The sequence below is a fragment of the Microtus pennsylvanicus genome, chromosome 14 (genome assembly GCF_037038515.1).
Source record: "Microtus pennsylvanicus isolate mMicPen1 chromosome 14, mMicPen1.hap1, whole genome shotgun sequence".
NCBI classification, from domain to species: Eukaryota; Metazoa; Chordata; class Mammalia; order Rodentia; family Cricetidae; genus Microtus; species Microtus pennsylvanicus.
In genome coordinates, this window is record NC_134592.1 from 70549218 (window position 1) to 70571609 (window position 22392).

Genomic DNA, 22392 nt, shown 5'->3' on the forward strand with positions numbered 1-22392 from the left:
ACGCAATTACCTGGGCTTATGAAAACAGATTCGTCCCAAAGCATGGTACTGAATGAAGACAAGAATCTCAGGGTGTGAGGAAATCACATGACTGCTGGCCTGGATGTGTACACAGTATGAGGCCACAGAGATGTAGACCTACGTAAGCCCAGCAAGATCAGAATCTCCTCTGAGCTATTTCTGAAAAACACAAGCCTTAAAGAATCAGGAAACTCTTGAGTTTACCATTAAATCAACTGCTTACACCTGATCAGATCATACCACTTTCCCAAGATAAAATAGAACACTTTGAAAATAGAATGTTAGAAACTATTACCTAAAGATGAAAACCGCATAAAATATGATTTTTGCATATTTGTTGGCTACGATATGTGTGGGAAAAGTATTACAAGAAGAAGAACTGGCAGCTGAGACCCTTAACTACTTATTCTCAAATCACACCACTACTCTACTTAAGCAATGCAGAACTTACTTGGAAGTCAAATCAAACTGAGTGTTCTATGTCTTTGTGTTCAAGAACAGTATGGCTTAGCCAGCCAGTCACAAAAAAAACTATTTACACATTGCCTGACTGATAATGTAAATCTATGTCAACTTCTTGATAGATTAACTATTTACAAACACAGAAAGAAATTATATAACATTAATGGCTTGAAACAAAATCCTCTTGAAGAGAAACAAATCTGACAGTACTGCAAACAGCCTCCTTAAGAGGAACAGCTCAGCTTTCTAAATGTGAGGCCAACTGCTTCCCGAAAACTCTACACCAAAACTGTGCTCTTCTGTGCCCAGCAAGACCCTGAAATTAAGAGTTTACCTCTCAGCCAAAACTCAAGCATATCATTTTGCCCAGACTCTAATTTTGATGGAAACAGTCAGCAGCTTCCTGTTGTCTCAAGGCCAGAGGGAACATCTCCAGTTTTTAAGACTGGGGTTCAAACTGAGTATTTAAAAGGGGGTTCTCAGGAAGGGCCAACTTTATCCCTTGTGGCAGGAATTTGACAACTTCAAGAGATATTTTCATGGTCACAGTCCAGGTGTAAAGGAGAGAGCACGGCATTGCTGCCATCTACGCGGTGTAACTAGGGGACCACTCAACAACGTACAAAGGCCTCCTGAAATGCAAGGACCAGCTGGCCTGTGCTGCCAGTGTGGTGCTAAGCTTGCAAAGTCTGATTTAAATCACAGAGCCTGCAGAACACAGAGGGAATGCTCCTTCTGTGTGCTGGTTCCATTCCCAGCAGAGTCATAAGTACTATGTGGTTATCAAATACACCACGTGGGAACATAAAGGTTATAGTGATGGTAAGAAGGAGTGTTTCCACATACATGATCACCACACTTAAAAAAAAAATACTGCAGTCGTTGTCAGGAAAAAATAAGTTTCCTTTTTTGTTTTGTTTTGTTTTACCAATTATCTAGTACAAGTTTTCTAGGTTGTGCAAACTGTCCTACGGAGCACACTCCCCAGTGCTCTGACAGGACCTTACTCAGGGGCAGGAGCAGCCTTCTAAGCAGAGAAACAGAGGGACTGTCTCAATTTTTATAGAAATATCAGTTTCTACAGTTGTCCTTCCAACAGTATTGATGCTTCATACTTAATAGGCTGAAGTCTTTTATAAAAATTAAACTCAGTGTGGCATAACAAGTGGTGTTTCACAAGCAGGAAACAAAACAAAATGCAATTATTCACAACACAATCAGAGAGCTCCGTGGCCTCCAGGCATCTGCTCTCCTGAGATGGCTGGGATTTAACTGCCCTGAGAAATCCTTAGCTAGCTCACGTTTCCTGAGAGGCTGGAGCTGAAATCACAAGGTTGAACTTACCCTTAATCACTGACTCGGCTGCCTGCAGATCCCGTTTGTAGGTCACCTAGAGGACAGATAAACCTCATTAGACTCAGAGCAGGCGGGAATGGGAAAGCAATAAAGCAATGCCCCCAAGGAAATTCTTCCTTCTGGTACACACATAACACAGGCCATTTCCAAATGAAAGCAGCATTAGACATTCACATTAAATCAAATATTTCAGCAAATTATGAAGATCTGAGTCTTATATCTTTGAATAAATTATGATAGCATATAGCAGAGGTTACTGAAATATGATTAATATACCTAGGGATTTATAATCAAAGAAAATGTGTAAGTGTTCAAACAAAAGTATCCACATTGCTGTTTTATAAGGGTTTGTATTGGAGAAGAAGGAGGTAGGGGAGATGGAGGGAAATGGAAGGAAGAGAGGAGGAGGACTGGAAGAGGGAGGGAGTCTCCATAAAACAGAAGTCATCAACTCCATTCTTCACTGAAATTCTCAAAAACTAATTTGCATTTAAAGAGACTTCCCCTGAACTGGACGGTCTTTATGGAACAGCTTAGCAGCCCCCTGTGAGATTTTCCTTAAAACCCAGCTACTATAAGAAGTTATCTATGGGGTGCCACATGTGCCTAAGAATGGAGATCTAGCCTTAAGAGCAAACAGCTTCTCACTCTGCTCACCTTCAAGTACCCTGCCATGGTATGTAGGTCTGGTCTAAGGCAGACCCTTCCAAGAGGCCATCATTGAGTTCAGACACAGAGCGCCTGCAGAATCGCTCTCTTATAATAAGGAACTAGAGCACAGTGAACCATGAAACAGTATTAAGTAACTACAGTAAGGTCCAATAGGCTCATGAATTACTCAAATGATTCATGATGCCAACAATTTAAACCTCATTTTGACAAATCTCACTCGTACCTTCCCAGACTATCAAGTTAGATATTGTTTTCCCTAAATCATCTCATCCATGGGTTTGTAGAGATGTCTTCTTTAGCTCAGGTAGACCAGGGAACTTCTGGGAATTAGATTCATCTGTTGCACCCTCGCCTTACAGTAAGTTTGCTGATGCCGTACTCTTCAGAGCTGCAGTAAGAGCAAACTCAAAGGAGAATGGAAGGCTACTGGAGCATTTAACAAATTCACTAAAATCTAATGGACTGCTGTACTGTCGCTAAAGCAGGAACGATCCACTGATAGCCATGACTCTGGGTGCTGCAGTTACAATCCATGGTCCAGTTCTGCATTCTAGAAAAGAAGAACAAGCTCACTCTATAGATTTGCCAAATGTAATGGATCTGGTTCCAATAAATATTTATAAAAATGCGCTGGATGCTGCTCAAGGTGCTAGCAGTCGGGCAATGAAAGGAGCCAGCTGTCACCTGCAGGGAGGGACTTCAGCCAAGGGCTCATGTGACACTGAGCACACCTCGGTTTAAACTCTTTCTTAGCTAGATATCTGAACTCAAAACTAACTACTATTTGTGATTAAAGTAAAGAGATAATTTGTGCAGTCATTATCTGTTGTATAGTTTAAACTCCAGACAGAAATCAAGAATATACTTAGCTAACTATTCATTTTTTATTTTGTCTGGCTTTGAGAGGTAAGCTACATTCTCAGTTCAAATTAATATTAATAGTAGATTTTTAAGCTTACGTAAGTTTATCACCAAATATTCAAATAGCTTTTAGAATTCTTAAACGTTAAAACACAGAAATTGTTCATGAATAAAATAATTGGGTTATTATTTTAAAAAGTAATATTCACAAACTAAATTTTAAAAGTCTCTTAAGTTTATTTCTCCTGTCTCCACATTATAGGCTACATAAAGATTGATGATTTGTTTACTCAGATCAACATCTGACTGAAAGCCAGCCATAGGGCCACGCCTCTGCAATCCCAGCATTTGGAGACTGAGGCAGGAGGAGGGGAAATTAAGGCCAAATTAGTCTATACAGTGATTTGAGGCTTGCCTGATCTATGAGCTACATAGCCCGATATTAGCTAGAGGGAAAATCTGTTTTTCCCTAAATGAAACAGCTAATGTACTTCAAAGGGAACATTACTGGAAAATGTCATAATTCTAAAATGATGTGTTATTCGCTTCTCTAACTTTTTATAAAACTGAGTTGTCCTTTCCTTATTTTTAAGCAAACAAAACATTACAAAAGCAGCCTACCAATCAGTTTTGAAGTTGATTTTCAGCACGTCTCAGCCTTTTGGGTAAGATCAAATGTTGAAACTGATTTTTGTCTGTCAGCATGATCTGTACTTTTCCTTTGACCTTGCACAATACCCAACTATTGGCAATAATTACTTTTAAAAAAACTCTTGCAGTAATGGACTAACATGTTGATGTTTTTCTCACTGACTGGTTTTCAAACTCTGCTCACTGGAGCCTCTGGGGGTGCCCTGAAGATCACTGAGAGCAGCCTGTACAGGAAGATTCAGTCTAGCCTGTACCTCCCCCTCACCAACTACAGCTCAGTCATGTCTACTTCGCAAGGTTGTATCTGGGCAGTGATTCTCCTAAGTCGTGTGTTTACCTGAGAAAGTCAACAGGGAGTAACCTGAAGTTTATACAAACAGGCCAGGTTCCCTCAGCTCCCAAGAGCCACTTCACCAGAGAATACTACGCATATCTTCTTCCTTTTGTGTGCAAAGCCAGAGAAGAGATCTTTCCGAACCAAACCCAGCCAAGGCGGCCGCCACTTACCTTGAGTAAGACTACACTATGCTTTAAGTCACCAAGCACCAACGTCATAGGATAATTGTAGTGATATTTCATTTGTATTTTAAGAAATAAAGCTTGCCTGAAGTTCAAAGAGTAAAACAGTTGTACTGTTCAGCTTTACAGACCGGGCAGTGGTGACATACACCTTTAACCCCAGTCATGGAACCAATGAAAGTATCACAGTACAAATGACCCTGAAGGTCCCACTGTGGGTGGGAGAGGCCGCAGTGGGTAGGAGACAGATACATAATGGGGAGAGAGTTTGGGTATAGAGTTTATTTAGTGTGTATTTGGGAGGGTTTGAGGGTAAGGGGTTATGGGGAAGAGAGAAAAAGAGAGAGAGAGAGGAGGTGTGAGTCGTCTCTTAAAGGAACAGGATACCCAGGTAACAGGGCAGGCCAGCATAACTATAACAGCCACACTAGTTGTCATAGAAACGGGTGGTAGTGGTGCACACCTTTAATGCCAGCCCTAGAGAGGAATATAAAACAGGAGGAGACAGCTCACACACAGTCTCATTCTGAGGATTCCTGGAGGCAGAATCGCCATTTCAGACTGAGGTAGAGGTAAGAGCCAGTGGGTAACTGTTTGCTTTTCTGACCTTCAGGTTGAATCCCAACCTCTGTTCTCTGGGTTTTTATTAATTGTGCTACATATAATGGAGACATCAATTCACTACTTGGCAAAAAAAAAAACCTATTAACTATTACACTTGAAAGACATAGAATATTCATTAGACACCAGTGTTAAGTCCAAAGGGAACCCCAAAACAACAGTCTTGGCTTAGCTCTAGATACCCTATTGGAAAGACGGCTGCTCCATTTCATCATTCCTTGGGTTTCTATCTGCCAGGAAGAGCCACTTCCCTGCTGGTGTGTTCTTAGGAACACACCTAAGCCACAGGCCTGCAGCCCTCCCCGCCCCGGCACCCCACTCTACAGCTAAGGGTTTTTCTTTATAACTCAGAAGAATTTTCCTTTCTTACACACTTCTCTCTGCTCCCAGAAAGACAGCACAAGCCAATGTCAGTCCACCCCTCTTCTCTCTGTCCCAGAGATTTCTCTAAAGACCTCTGGTTATTCTCTCTTTCCTATCTATAATAATAATAATAATATTATTATTATATTATTATAATAATAATATTTATTGATTATTATTAATAATAATTCCCATCCATGAATTGGTCATGTCAGAGGTTTCACAGTCCCCTTGTTTACAATGGGTATTTTTGAACTTCATTTCCTAGCTTGAAAAAAGCTGTATGGAAATCTCAACAACAGACATTACATCAGCACTCCGAATGGTTGAGAGCTAAGCAGAAATGCTTTCACTTCTTTGTTTTTAACTGAAATGCTAAAACAATGGGATTTTCAAAAGCTTTGTCTGTCAAAGGGAGAGTTCCAGTCATTCATCCCAGTAATATTGCGATGACACAAATACACCCAGGCTCCTTCTCAGGATGCACTGGAAGACAATGAAGCAGTTGTTAAATTTCTCCAATAACTGGTTATAAAACCCATGCCTTGGAGACATTTTTGACATTGGGAAATGAGAAGTCTGTTTAGCTCATGGTGAACAGAGCACAAGTGTGAGCTGCTAGTGTCTAAAAGTATACTGGGGAGACATGGAACAGATATTCACTTCGGTTCTTCTTAAATAGGATCAAGTCCCACCAAAGCAAATGGTCACTGAAGCTCCCAGCCAATCAAGGGCACCAAGAAGACAAGCCAGGATACCCAGCCTGGGACAACAACAATATTACATTTTGAATATTTTCCCTTTATTCAGAAGAAATGTAATACCTAAAACCTCAACAGTGATGTAACAGATATGTTTCCCAGCCCACCTATTACAGATTTTATAGATTCCGTACCCTCTCACGCATATTGTCAGCCAAACCAAAACTCACAGCTGGGAGCCTTCAGCTTCTTCCTGTTGGGGAAAAATGATGCTATCATATAGATACCCACCAGGTCAGGAAAGCTGTAACACTCCTGCAGCCTGTGTGTGTTTGGATACTGCAACAGAACACTGTGAATTGCATGGTTTAGAAAAGTAAGAACTCATTTTCTCATTTCTCATACAAGACCCTCTCAGGTCCCTCTGAGAGGTTTGGAGGAATCCCTTCCAGGCCCCTTCCTGACGTCTAGAGAATGACAGAGACACTACAGTGTCCTTCAGTTTGCAGATTCATCACGCCTTTCCCTGGCGTCACCATCACACGCTACTGTCCTCACATCCATGTCTCCCGTCATAGCAGGACCCCAGTTGTGTTGGATTTAGGGCCTACCCTACTCCAGTTTGACCTTATCATAACTTGATGGCATCTGTAGACTCTTTCCAACTCTCTCAGGCACAGATGCCAACACTCAGAACATGAATACACATTTGCGTGAGAGATAATTCAACCCATAAAATATTCAAAGTGACTCACCAGAGAAGCTAGTAAAAGCAGAAGAGAAAGCCCAATGTGGCACAGAACACATCTAAGAGAAGACTGGCTCTGCTGTTACCACAAACAATAATAAAATATGAGTATATCACTAAAAATGAATCAATAAATTTGAAGATGGGATGAAAAATAAAGAGCAATGTGTTTCTTTTCTTTTATCCACAGAACCTAATTGTTTTACAAGCTTGATGAAATCTCAGACAGGAGAAAAAGAACCATGACTTCAATAGGTCAAAAGTGAAGCCAGGGAGTGCCATCAATGCCTTGGAGTTCCACTAGGTTTTCCCCCAGTGGCCCTCAGAGTCAGTGGGATAGTGAAATGAATTATACAAAGGTAGAGATCAAGATCTCTAACAAAACACTTAATTCATGATTGACAAAATCCTCAGAGTTACTGAAAGGATAAGAGTTCAAAAGGGATTCAGATGGATCGAGCGGGGGGGGGGGGGATTTATTAGAAAAGTTAACAATGGCGTGGCCAGATAAACAGTTAGACACCAGCATGGCTGGGTCTTAGAAGACAGTTCAGAGTCCCAGCATCCGAGCTAGACAGCATGGTGGGGAGAGGCACAGAGAGTCCCAGCATCAGAGATAGACAGCACAGTGGGGGAGAGGCACAGAGAGTCCCAGCATCCGAGCTAGACAGCATGGTGGGGAGAGGCACAGAGAGTCCCAGCATCCGAGCTAGACAGCATGGTGGGGGAGAGGCACAGAGAGTCCCAGCATCAGAGCTAGACAGCACGGTGGGGAGAGGCACAGAGAGTCCCAGCATCCGAGCTAGACAGCACGGTGGGGAGAGGCACAGAGAGTCCCAGCATCAGAGCTAGACAGCATGGTGGGGGAGAGGCACAGAGAGTCCCAGCATCAGAGCTAGACAGCGCGGTGGGGAGAGGCACAGAGAGTCCCAGCATCCGAGCTAGACAGCACGGTGGGGAGAGGCACAGAGAGTCCCAGCATCCGAGCTAGACAGCATAGTGGGGAGAGGCACAGAGAGTCCCAGCATCCGAGCTAGACAGCATAGTGGGGAGAGGCACAGAGAGTCCCAGCATCCGAGCTAGACAGCACGGTGGGGAGAGGCACAGAGAGTCCCAGCATCCGAGCTAGACAGCATAGTGGGGAGAGGCACAGAGAGTCCCAGCATCCGAGCTAGACAGCATAGTGGGGAGAGGCACAGAGAGTCCCAGCATCCGAGCTAGACAGCACGGTGGGGAGAGGCACAGAGAGTCCCAGCATCCGAGCTAGACAGCATGGTGGGGGAGAGGCACAGAGAGTCCCAGCATCCGAGCTAGACAGCACGGTGGGGAGAGGCACAGAGAGTCCCAGCATCCGAGCTAGACAGCACAGTGGGGGAGAGGCACAGAGAGTCCCAGCATGGCTCAGTCTCAGAGGAGAGTTCAGAGTCCCAGCCTCAGAGATAAAGAGTAGGGGGCTGCTCACATGGTAAAAATCAGAATCTCTTCTTATACCTTTCTGAGTTTGGTGGATTCACAGTTTCACCTAGAACCAGACATTCCAATTTACGTGGCAAGGGGCAGGGGTGTAGAACAGGATGTGTGGTTATTAAAACTCCTTTAATATAAACTTACTACCCAGGTGAGAGATCCTGGCATCTGGAAGTGTGTCAGCTTGGGATTTACAGACAATATCTCAGTAGCGTGTCTGGTGTTATCTGGGGAGGGGGCCAGGGACTGATTTAAATATAATATTAGTATCGTTACTTCACGTGGTCCTGAAATCAGTAGTACACTAACGGCAACACCATACAAGTATTCTATTAGTAATACATTATGGCTTGTAAGATGTAAAAGCAACAAACACAGCTAAACTCTGACAGTGGCTACCTGGCTTACTACAAAGGTAAGATCTCAAACACATTCCTAGACAGCCTTAGAAGTGCTTACAAAGCACATAGGAGTCCTGGATTTATGTCATGCAGCAGCTTTGAATGCTCAGGACAGAATTTGAGAAGTAGGAAAGAAAATTGAGTCATTTACTAAGTTATACAAGGTCCAAAGGAAACCATCATGCTTTCTTACAAAGACTGATGTCAGCAGTAAATAGATTGATACCAAATTCAGAAGCTAGACAAATAACAATTGAATCTCTGGCTTTTGAAAATGCTAATGCACAAGTGAAAGGGGTAATTAGGCCATTAAAGGCCAGATCAGCACCCTTGGAGGATGGATCCGAGATACAATCAATATTGAATCTCATGACTATGATTATGCTTGGATAGGACATGTGATGTTCAGAGATTTAAAGAAAAATCTAAATGTCAAATGTTTCAGTTGTGGTAAACAAGGTCACCCTAAAAGGGACTGTAAATAGGCCACTTCTAGAAACAATGTTTTTACCAAGCATAATTCAAACAGAACACCCCTCCCTTCTGTATTATGAAGAAGGTGTGGCAAAAGGCAGCCATTGGACTAAAGAATGTAGATCAACAAGAGGCAGTCAAGGTAACTCTTTGACATTGGAAAGCACTTTGAGTGGCCTCTCACAGGCCCCCAAGCCAAATTTGGGTCAGTAATTTTCTGTCATCATGGAGGAAACTCTTTCCCAGAACAATTAAGGAACATAATGCCTATTGTAAGAAACCATACTGTTCTAAATGATAGATAAACTAAAGAAGAGAGAACAAAAAATTCAGGAGAAACCATAAATACGTCTAATGGATTCCAAGGTGAATTTTCTTGAAGCCAAGAAAAAGAAACATCCTCACACACTGATGCTCACAAGTCCCAGTGAAACTCCCTGACTTCAGAGTTCTCTCTCTTATGACTGGAAGCACAATACACACATATATGCGTGCGCACACACACTCATGCACACACTCACACCCTCACTCATACACACACACTCACACATCCACACTCACCCTCACTCACACACATATACACTCACACTTGCTCATATATCCTCACTCACACACTCACACAAACACATTCACACTCACTCACACTTACATGCAGCCAAGAAATCCCACATGACGAGTCTCTCTTACCTTCCAGAGGTCGGGGGGCCCTTCTACAAGTTTTGCTTTTGTGTGAGAGTATTTTAGGGCCAACTGCAAGCACTCTGTTCCAAATTCAAAATCATAGTCACTACACTGGGGACAGAGGAATAAAGAAACATAGAGGAATTAACAAACTATAATAAATTGGTAAAACATAAAGCAAAATGAAACAAAGAAGTCTTTTATTTCAAAAACGAAAAATACAAAGGGAAGCACTCAGAGGATTAGCAAACGTTTTAACTATTTGACTGTGTTGTAGAATAATTCTTCTTGTACCCTAAAAATGAAGTAAAACAATGAGCAAATAGGAAAGTTTGAAGCATCACAGAGATCTGGGCTCCCCAGGGTGTCTAAGAGCATAACAATATTTATTTCTGTTGCTCATACTTGAAAGAAAGGCTGAGGAATTACCACGTCAGCAACCTCCATTTAACAAACATGCATCTGTAAAACACAAATCCCCTTCTCCCATTTATAACTTGATATTAAACCATCATGGCTATGATTCATTTTAATATTTAGAATATCAATATGCCATTCTTAAAACATTTACATCTGAAGACATAAATGGTTCAATCTTTCATTATATAGAAAAATGGAAACTTCACAAATACAGTAAAATGCACATAACTTATTTTTAAATGAAAACATCAAAATCACTAAGCAACAACCTAATTCACTGAAGCTCTGAAAAATGTTCCATCGACATAAAGGTAAATAACACAGGAATCATGTCCTCAGAGGAACATCAGTCTGGAGTGGGGGCTGACTTCAGAAGCTGGCAACAGAATTTTGTCTGCAGCACTGGAACGGTATCTACAGGAAAACCCGGGAAAGTTACATGAGTGCATGGGAGGTTATTGGGAAGGGCCTATCTGAAGCAATGGTCTCTGGACACCAGCTTAAAGATTAACAGAAGATGAGGAACAATGTCTAATCAAATCTTGTCTGGGTAAGAGCATCATTGCATGTTTATTTTCCAAGATTATGAGTGAGCATGCACCTATGTGTGCGGATGCACCACTATGTGTGTGCACCTCTGTCTGTAAGCACCTATGTGTGCGGATGCATCTATGTGTGTGTGCACCTATGTGTGCGGATGCACCACTGTGTGAGGATGTACCTATGTGTGTGTTTGTGCATCTGTGTGTGTGTGTGTGTGTGTGTGTGGACCTCTGTCTGTAAGCACCTATGTGTGCGGATGCACCTCTGTGTCTGTATGCACCTAAGTGTGAGGATGCATTTATATGTGTGTGTGACCTATGTGTGTGTTTGTGCATCTATGTGTGTGTGCACCTATGTTTGTGTGTGCACCTATGTGTGAGGATGCGTGGGATACCGGTGTACTGAGACCTTATGTTGTGTGAGAAGTACTTTACCAACTGAGCCCCCATGTAAGGGGAACAACAACAAGGCACAATAATGAATACAGTTTTCAGCACAAAATTCCAAAGTTCTTTTATTGTCCTGGAAGATTACAAAATCCTAACAGTAGGAGCTTTTGAAATTAATGAGGAAAACAGGCAAATGTGCAGTCTTCATTTCACCTGGACCATCACGCCTCACGCCTTTTATTTTTATGTGCTATATGGTAGAATTTCTACAATGCTTAAATGCAGTATCAAGAACTGCATTTGATAAGATGAATGTTGGTAGACCTCTCCTATACACTTTCAACATTTTTACAGTATTATCTATAGTATGTGAGATGTCTACAGAGGGAAGAGTTAGCCCATGGTTAAGTTCAAACAACGACTGATAACCTCCACTCTTCCCTGGATCATCACACTACAAAAAAACTATGAACACTCCCTAGCCAGCCTGCTGGTCTCACAAAATGCATAATGAGAAAACCCATAGGATGAGTTCCTTCCTGCCTGAAACACACTGGATGCTATGCTCTTGGCTATGCTGTAGCTAAGTCTGTGGAAAACAGAAAAATATGATGCAAACATATATATAGACTTGCAGTATCTCTTCCTTTTGCATAAGGATGCGAGGGAGCCAGTACATGTGACCTTGCTCTCATAAAAAGGTGTAACCGTTCTGAGGTCCAACGTCTTTCCCAACCTGTGACCACAGCTCTGGATGGAGAGATAGATAGATAGATAGATAGATAGATAGATAGATAGATAGATAGATAGATAGATAGATAGATAGATAGAGATAGATACATACATACATACATACATAGATGTGGGGGGGTGTTTGTGTGTGTGTGTGTGTGTGTGTGTGTGTGTGTGTGTGTGTGTGTGTGTGTATGAAATTTATTTAGGAAAAGGAGACTGGGCTTGGTTAGAGACAAATCTGGACTTACCACTATATAGATTAATATTACAAGAAGGTCTTGAAGAATTTTATAAAAACTTCAAAAGTAAGTTCAGAAGTCTGCAACCAGTGAAAAAATCTGAATGTCTGCTGTTGCAGAATATTAACGATCAGGTACATGGAGGCAGGCTGTTTCATCAGGCCCTCCTCAGGAATCCTCTGTCAGAAAGAAGCCCTCACCTACACATCTAGCTTTCTGTCTACTTGTTTCTGTTGCTGTCTACATTGGCCATAAGAACCCTGCACGCATTAATAACAGACATTTTTAGTTCCTAGTTGGGCCCAACTTCCACAGTTCCACCACAGTTCTCAACACTCTATTAAAAGTTAGAATGGATCAATGAGATCACCAAGTTTCCTAAATGCTGCTCAATCCAGACAAGCTGATAACCAAGATAAACCATCAGAGTCATGTTGGTCAGGATCAGGCTCTCCTGATGCCATTTCTCAAGAAAACCGCTCAGGAAAGTTTTGATTCTATACTTTATTTGTTTCTCTTTCTCAATGATAGAAGAAGTGCTTGCTCAGCTTCTACACATGCTACGAAGGATAACAGCTTCTGAGCTCCTTACAGAAGACCACACAGACTTCCCAGAAGGCTCAGGGGATGATAGTCTACAAAACTGGAAGAGAAAAATGAGGCAAGAAAAGACCTGATATGGAAAACTTATATACACAAAGGAGTGAGAAAAGAAATTCCAGGATGGGAGTCAAAAAGGAATCCCAGTGATTACACTGGAGGAGCAGAATGAGAAAGCAGGCAAGAGGCTCAACAAAGATTATCTGTGGGAGGTCTCAAAATAAATAGAATGCTTCTAGACACAAAAATCTGACATGAAAATCAGGATTGGCATGAAGGTAGTTTTCTTTTGTGGTGTTATTCGTGTATGGGCTTTCCTGTGACCACTTCTTTCCCCAAAGAATGCAACATTTATTATATGGTTATTTATAAATATAATATATGTATTTATATTGTACTGTGACAGGGAAAAGGCACTCTGTTTCCTAAACATGAGAGCTTACTAGTAGGAAGGACAGTTTTATTTCAAATATAGATATTTAATACTTTCAGACAACCAACCTGATGTTGGAGAGAATATAAAATCTAAAATCATATCTATGTATTGTTACTCTATCATAAAATTTTAAATTTGGCTAGCATTGGACAGACTAAACCCTGATGTTTACCTCACTGAGGCTTCAAGCCCATGAAATTTCCTCTGTTCTTAGACTGTCCTCATCAACTAATAGGCAACAGTTTAACAACTAAAGAGATTTATTACCAGGATCCCAGCTTCCTTGTTCCGCTATCCTAACAGCAGATGTTCCTTATAAACTCAGCCACAAATAACTATGTTCTAATCAGCTATTCTGGTTGGTTAAAAAGCAAAAATCTGCCAGCATAATGGTACATGGTACACACTTTTAATCTTAGCATTTAGGAGGCAGATGCAAGCAGATCTATATAAATTTGGAGCCAACGTAATCTACATAGGGAATACTAGACCCGGTTTTTAAAAAAAAAAAAAAACTCTATTGCAAGGCTTGATGTGAAAACAATCCATTCATCCCCTAACTAACCTTGCCTCGCAAACAGGCAATTATCACATGCTGTAAATGCTAATCTAGTATGTATTTCTATGTGTAAGAGTCAGCCTTTGCCCAGTAACAAACGTGCAGAAATTCTGTTACAATAAACTGTTCACCACACAACTGTAGGGTAGCAGAGGTATCATCCTTCCACCTGTAGGCTGCAGAGCTCGGATTCATCCGTTTGCTCTGGCGACTTAGACTGGAGGGGCAGCAACTTAGACAGTCTTCCTAGGACTTCTAAGAGCAGCACAGAGGACAAACACAGGACTATTGGCACACTGTCAACCTCCACCTGTTACATCTAGCAAAATCCCTTCACCCAATGCAAATCAGGCAGACAGACACAAAACTGAGAAGGAGACACTTTGCCCAGAAGGGTTCATGGCAATGGTACAAACAGGGCACTGTTCCCAGAAGACGATGACTCCGCTCTGAATGTGATCTACCTACCACACAATGCTCCTGATTAAAACACTGCAATGTGACCTCTGCTTGTTCGGTTTTCTTCATTCTCTTCTGAACAACTAAAACAGCTTCATCTCCTTTCCTCACCACAATACATAGCCACACTTTCAGCCCCCATCATTCCAATGCTGTAGCTTTGATCTTACCAACGCAGAGATTTTACGTCATTGACTGTGTAAACTTTTCTCATAACTAAAACACATAATGCTAAAAGTCACTTTCCTGAATAAGTCTGCTTTTCCTGGAATTTAAGATTGTCTTTTGTTTTATGTGGTTATTTTTCTGTATGATTATAACTCTTCAATACTGCACACTTGGCTGCTCATACCCACATCTATTCTCAAGATATGCTAAGACTCATGAGAAAGTCACCCTTGGAATCTCCAGTCCTTGAAACCAGAACCATTGTGCTTTCTGGCTGTTCCATAGGTATCGTTCTCAGAATGCCGCATGCCACCTCAGGGACATTCACAGTCACTCTAGCATCAACCACCCAAGCCCTGTGTATGCATGCAATCTTCTTTCTTAACTGACCCTTTTTCCCAAAACAAATCCTCCCAGAACTTCCTATGGAAAGATTGTATAGAGAGGTTTATAAAAATACCTGAGATGTTCAGGAACTTCCTATGGAAAGACTGTATAGAGAGGTTTATAAAAATACCTGAGATGTTCAAGAACTTCCTCTTAGATTGGACAGATTTCACAAACTAAAGCCTTCCAAAGACAGATAGCCACAATGATACTAGCTACAGAGACCAGGGGCAAGGGCTTCTCAATGGGCAGTCGGCATGCACAGGGGCTTCTAAGGCAGCAGGCAGCATGCACAGGATCTGGAGCTGCGGTTTGGAAGGCAGCCCGGCCTCTACTGCAGCCTGTGCTCTCGTCACACTGCTCCCAGAGCTCACTAATTCGTAAACGTTCTTAATAAACGTGAACTGTTTTCCTTTCCTCAGCTCCCAAACATGGAGAGTTCTCCGCTGGCCTCCACTTGTTTGGAACTCTGCCTTTTATATTTGTGGAGTCTCTGCTATTAATTCATCTTTCAAGCTGAATAATTTTCTTTTGTTATTGGCAATCCTTCTATTCTTGATCTTAAAGATTTATAACACTTTTATTCCTTTCAATTCCCTTGAATGATGCTTAAGTTATGAGTAAAATGATACACATATCCAGTCCACCAACTATCATTTCCTAGAAACAGAAATTGTGTGCATATTAACTACATATATATTCCAAACTGTCTTCTCCAAAGACGGCTTCTGCTTATGTCCCTACAAATGGTATGCAATTGTATCAGGTTTTTACACATAAAGTAAATGAATATGACTCACAGGGATTCAAACCCTCTGAAAATATGTATTGTGTATAATCAGATTATTTTTCTGGGAAAGGAAGGATTCCTTAATTTTCAGAGGTTCTACAATGCACCCCCAAAGTTAGGAACTATTGTTTTATGGTAATCATGCAATGGTCCATGGCTACAGATAATCTGATTATACCTCCTTCCATCCGTGACAACCTTCAAATTACTATTGCAGCACAGCAGCCTGGGAAGTTTGCCCAACAGGGAACAATATATACATTCGAGTAGAGCTGAAGCAAAGGCATGCATGCACAGGCTTCTCACTGTATCATTGGAGGAGCATGCTCACAATATTCAAGCGTTCACAAAATAGACCAGTTTACAATTAGGTAAACAATGAACACCTGCATTCGATTTATCATCTTAACATCAAACCTGAAGCATTTTGCATACATTTACATGGTTTGAATTATGCAATGCACCTTAGAATTGCATGAGACAGTTATCCAAGAAGCTTTGTTCTTCTATCAGATCATCTCCTGAGTAAACAGCCTCAGAGTGTGTCCATGCGAGGTTGACACAGAAACACCCCTTGCTGGATAAGAAGTAAAAGCACAAAGGAACTGGAGAAGCACAAGATTTCTTTTGGAGTACGAATTTTTAAATGAGTTCACACAGAATGCATTTGCAAAGGCCTTTAAATATCTTCTACAAAAAAAAATAAATAAACCTATTGAATTATTTTAAATCTTTGCAAACCTACACAGTTAATGTTCACTCTGAATGGCAATCGCATCCATAGCTGCCAGTTCAGCAATGCAGAGATTTTTAATTTTTTTAAATGTATGTAACCGGATAATTATTGCAAAGCCATAGTATGGGAAGCAACTTCACTGTAATAAGTAATATTAAACTTTCCCTTTTAGCCTTTCTGTTGACTTCCACAATCGAATATTGTCAAAAACAATAAAAAGCAAAAATGTCAGTGGACTCTCATTTATCTTCTTGAGTAAACTACTCAAAAGTCAGACAATAAAATCAGAAATGAAATGAAATCAGTGGCCTAAATCGCAAATGATTAATCTTAGGTGGCAATGAATTATCCAATGTGTATAAACAATGGAAAGAAAACAAGACCTTTATCAGAATCTAACCACAAAGATAAGAAAGATTTAAATTCTTGCAAGAGCACTGAGAGAGTTTTGCCATAAGCGCATCAAAGGAGTTTAAAGAGTTGAAATGAGCCCACGACATTCAGAGAAGGGAGAGCCCAGGTCTAGAATTAGTTTCCTCAGGAGCAGGATCAGACACACTATTCAAAGGCAGATAATGTATAAAAGCCCATCTACTGGAGAGGCTAGTTACAACTTACAGAGTTGAAGCTACCTGTAAGACATATTCATACTCATAAGCAGTGGAAAATTTATTCCACTTTAAGTGAGAAGTATGAGAAAGAGTGGTTAGAGACATGGAGTAACATCAGCTCACCAATGAAGCCAATCTTCATGGGAAATTTCCCAGGCAATATGCTGAGAACAATAGGTAAGGCTGAGAGGGTGGGGTAGGGTGGGGCCCACACAGACACAGATAAAGGAGCTCACTGTCTCAGTGGCCACATGCCACACATGGAGACGCTAAACAGAGGCAGGCGACAGTGATCTTGATAGACATCTTTCTTCTATTCAGCTGATACACTGCAAATCACACCAAACATAAGTCTAGAGCGATCAGAACTACAACCATCATAATTAACCCCAGTAGACATCACCAAGTCTTTTCTAAACAAAGTGCAGTTATAAAATTATTTGCTCCTTTCTGCACAGCTTGACAGGGAGCACTTGCAGATCTCCTCCTCACTGACATCTAGTGCCTTCTTCCACTTCCTAACTTTTGCCTCACATGTCAAGTTTAGAACTACCCTGAGTCTTTTTGCACTGCAGACCTCAGCATCAACTCTTCTCTAAACTGGAGTCTGTGAAACTCGGCTTTTACCAAATGCTGGGCTCCTCTTCTTCACAAACACTTTTCCTTATCCTATAAGATCTGTGTTCTTCTGACAAGACAGACTCCATAGCAGAGGAAGAATTAAATCTGCCTAAATACTAGGCCACCAGGCCAAACATAATAAAACTTTTCAACAATAACAGAATGAAGGACAAGAGTGTGAATGAATTTCAAAATTCTTACTATAAGCAAGACAGATTATAAATCCATGATTTTACTGATATGGCATGCTTATTTGTAACATGAGGGCCTGTCCTCCTACCAGGTCCCACAGCCATTTGGTCCCAAAGAAAATCACACAGAGAGTCTATATTAATGATTAACTGATTGCCCATTAGCTCAGGCTTCTTATTAGCTCTTATAACTTATATTAACCCATTATTCTTATCTATGTTAGCCACATGGCTCAGTACCTTTTTCAGCAGGGTAGGTCACATCCTGCTTCTTCAGCGTCTGGAGGACTGCAGAGGAGGGATTTTTCCTTCCCAGAATACTCCTGTTCTCATTGTCCCACCTCTACTTCCTGTCTGGTTATCCCACCTATACTTCCTGCTTGGCTACTGGCCAATCAGTGTTTATTTAAAACATAATTGACAGAATATAGACAATTCTCCCACGCTACTCATTTGCTTGTTTTTCCATTTTTTTTTTAATTTTTGAAACAAGTTCTCTCTACCTAGCACTAGTTTTTCACTGTGAAGACCAGACCAGACCAGTCTCAGAGAGTCACCTGCCCCTGCCTCCCAAGTGCTAGGCTTAAAGACGTGTACTAATATGCCTGGCCCCAAAATAGCATTTTAGAACAAACTTCAGTGATCAAAAGAAGATTGGTGGTCTTCAGGGTCAAAGGGTGGTGAAAGGGACCCAAGCTCAAAGGGGCACGAGGGGCACAAAGCTATCTGTCGGGTGTGGTTTGTGTGAAATTCTCAGGGCTACACACTTTGTGATTACGTACCAAGACATTTGAGTTTTACTCTCATATAAAGTATGTCCCAGTGAATCTTAAATATAAAATATCATTTACAATAACAATGATAAAAACAAGATACCTAGTAATACATTTAACAAAAACATTGTAAGACTTCTAGAGAGAATCTAGCAAGCTTACTGTAAACATATCTTTAATTGAAAGAGATTAAACTGTTTATAGATGCTATATTAGAAATACCATAGTTCATTCTCAAATCACCCTCGGGTAAATTACAAATAAAAAAAAATAATCCTAGCATATTCTTAGAAATTTTAAAATCTAACCCTAAAATTTATATAAGAAATAGTCCTCAAATCATATAATACTACTAAATAAGAATCAGTGAAAATAACTTCCTAAATATGGCTTTAATCCTAGCATTTAGCAGAAGAAATGGGTGTCTGTGAGTTTGAAGACACACTGGTCTGCAGAGTAAGTTATAGGCAGACAGAGCTACATTGTGATACCTTATCTAAATAATGAGCAAACAAACAAAATCAAAAAATGTGAATTGTCCACTTTTATCTAAATCTAAAGGCATGATTAAAACTGAAACAAAACAGAAATTCATCCATGAAATGCTCCTTATACTGGACTAGAAAGTGAACTAGAATGACCTCCCATGTGTGGAGAGACACATGCAGGTTTTCTTTAGGCAAACTGGTGAGAACATGGGTACCTAGAAATCCTTTGAACATAATAATGACCCATTATCTGCTCTTTTTGAAATCCTCATCTCTGGTAACCCAAGGATAGGCCTTTCTTAGAAACACAGATTTCACAAAGGCAGTCAAGTTAAGTGAAGTCATTAGGACAGTCCCTAGTCCAATCACTGTGTCCTTCTAAAGTGGCAAATTTTAGACAGAGACAAAAACAAAAAGAAGAAAGAACACACTAGATGGCAAAGGTGCCATATCCATGGACCAGAAAAGTCGAGACTGCTGGCAAAAGCTGAGGGCTAGTTGAGACAAGCGCGGCTTCTATCCTGTTGCCACTGGGAAGAGCAAGCCTGTACGAAGTTAGACGCTCAGGCTCCAGAAATGAAGCACAGTAACTTTCTGTTTTTATTAAGCCACTTTGAGAATTTTTTGAAACCTAGAAAACTACTATATATGCACTACAAAGCAAAACAAAATAGTACCAATAGCACTGAAAACTTAATTCAGTTTGAAAACCTGGCATTAGGAACTAAAGAAATTGAAAGGAAATAGTGTCATGTAGTGGCACAATTAAGAATGTTCCACCTAACATGAGAGGTAGAAAATATTGCTAATATATTCATGAATTTGGACATGATGGCTTGCTGTATCTATACCCTTAATCATAGAAATTTGCATCTCTCCCACCAAGGTAGGTATGAAACCTGTGTCTCCATCTGCTGATGATCAGGGCAGTGGAAAAGAGTGGAAACAACAGTGCTCCAATCACAAGTTAGCTTTAGTTTGCACGCTTCTCCTGTCCACACCAAACAACAGTGCTCCAATCACAAGTTAGCTTTAGTTTGCACGCTTCTCCTGTCCACACCAAACAACAGTGCACCAATCACAAGTTAGCTTTAGTTTGCACGCTTCTCCTGTCCACACCAAACAACAGTGCACCAATCACAAGTTAGCTTTAGTTTGCACGCTTCTCCTGTCCACACCAAACAACAGTGCACCAATCACAAGTTAGCTTTAGTTTGCACACTTCTCCTGTTCACAGCAAACAACAGTGCACCAATCACAAGTTAGCTTTAGTTTGCACGCTTCTCCTGTTCACACCAAACAACAGTGCGCCAATCACAAGTTAGCTTTAGTTTGCACACTTCTCCTGTCCACACCAGCACCACATCCATAAGAAAAGCGTAAACAGCCCACTGGCCAGAGAAAGATGACACACTGGGCCAGAGATGTCCACACTTACACTTCACAAAAGTTAACTGTACCAATGAGCAACTGTCTTCAAAGTGGCAAGGACCAAGGTATCTAATGATCACTTGTATAACAAAACAATCCGATATTCTGCTTCTTGGAATAGTTGTTTTAAATTAGGCTAAACTATGCAGTATTTAATAAACAACCATACAAAAGTAATAACCTACAAATATATTCAATAGAAATAATAAAAAGTATAAAAAAGAACAAGTAACAGGAAACTAGTACTAGTGTAATTCTATTCATAAAAACATTAAAAGTAGGGAAATTTTCAAATAAATAGAGGAAGGCAAGGAAATTAAGACAAAACAGAGCCACACGAGGAAAGAAGGACTATGGGCCAAAACAAGGACACAAATGGGAACACATAGCATGCTTTCTGAATGTGAACTTAAAGTGTGTACGCTTTATCCTTAGAACAATATACCAAATATGTAAGATATTGGCTCAGAGATAAATCATGCATATTCATGAACAAAAGCCATCATGGCTGGAACAGGCTTAGGCCTTTGTGTCCTTTCCTCGCATAGCACACGAAGGTGCAGACTTGTGTGGAAATAGTTAACAGTAATAGGCCAGGGTTGTCTTGACAACACTGGAAGTTTAGGCAGGAGCATATGGCTTCTTCAAGGAATTCTTCTCTAATGTTTATTGATACACATTTAGTATCATTTAATAATGTGATTTAATAAATATTAACATTTTAATAAATATTATTTAGATATAAACTATTCACCTAAGATTTAACATTTATCTTCGCTCGGTGTTTACTGAGAGAGTTAAGTCTCTTTAGCGTCAGTGAGTTGAGGTCATTCTATTTGCCCAGTTAGGATAAAGTCAAAGGAGCACACAGACGCACAAGCAGGCAGCTTTATTTACTTCTCTGCATATTGTGTGTACTCCATGATGGAAGAAGAGCACACCAACTACCATCAATTATACTCGACTCTGGGACCTCACCTGGGTGTAATTTGACTTCAACAAAATCCGTTGGTTTAAATAGCTACCTTGATTCTTGCCACTTGGAAGACAACTATCCATTGATACAGCTTACTTTTATAAAATGCAAGGAAATTATGCATCAGTATTAACAAGACAAGAGACTAAGCATATTCTAAATACAGTCACCTATCGCATTATTCGCATGCAGTCTTCCCGTAACTGAACAGTGCAATATATAATGTAGCAATCACATGCCATTTACCTTTTCTAACCTCAAAGAATGTGCTTGAAACAAGAGGTTTTTAACCTTTGCCTGAATTCATCTGATTTCCTTTTCTGAAACTTAGGCTATTAAATAAGATGCCATACTTAAAATGTTGGAAACATTGAGTATCCTTGCTTTTCTAATTCTAGAAGGAAAGCCGAAGTCAACACCCCTGATTGTTTTTAAGTGCCAAATTTATTCACCTACTGCAATGCCCTTCAAGCTTGCTCTCTGTTGATTCTTATAAGTGGTGTACAGCTAAGACCTAGCCTCCCAGCGTCCTGCTGATGGTTCTTGGTTTATAATCTAGACGAATCATCCGGCAAAGAAGGTCATTATTCATCCATCTGTAAAGAGCAATAACAGAATTTCCTAGTTGAAGGGGTGAAATGAATGCCATGTATTCCTTAGGGATCTGGAGAGCAGCACAGATTCACTGAAATCACAAGGAGTGGAGTGTCACGAACTGGGCAGATGAAAAGGGCAGAAACTAATTCATAATAAGGAAAGTAACCAAAAACCCTCAAAACAATCCTACTCTTCGCTTGCCATTTGCCAACCAGTTGTGCTTTTCTCAATGATTAAAATCTTTC

General features: G+C 40.6%; 1 protein-coding gene across 3 annotated transcripts in view; it reads right to left on the reverse strand.

Annotated features, from left to right (window-relative positions):
• Positions 1-22392, reverse strand: part of Crppa (CDP-L-ribitol pyrophosphorylase A) — a 235738-nt gene that overhangs the window by 155790 nt on the left and 57556 nt on the right. For 2 of the 3 annotated variants that reach the window (XM_075948043.1, XM_075948042.1), the window contains exons 4-5: positions 10005-10109; positions 1828-1873 (exon numbers count right to left, since the gene is read on the reverse strand). In XM_075948043.1, coding sequence (XP_075804158.1) covers positions 1828-1873; positions 10005-10109 — 151 coding nt within the window. The remainder of the gene's footprint in view (positions 1-1827; positions 1874-10004; positions 10110-22392) is intronic. The other variant, XM_075948041.1, reaches the window with a different exon arrangement.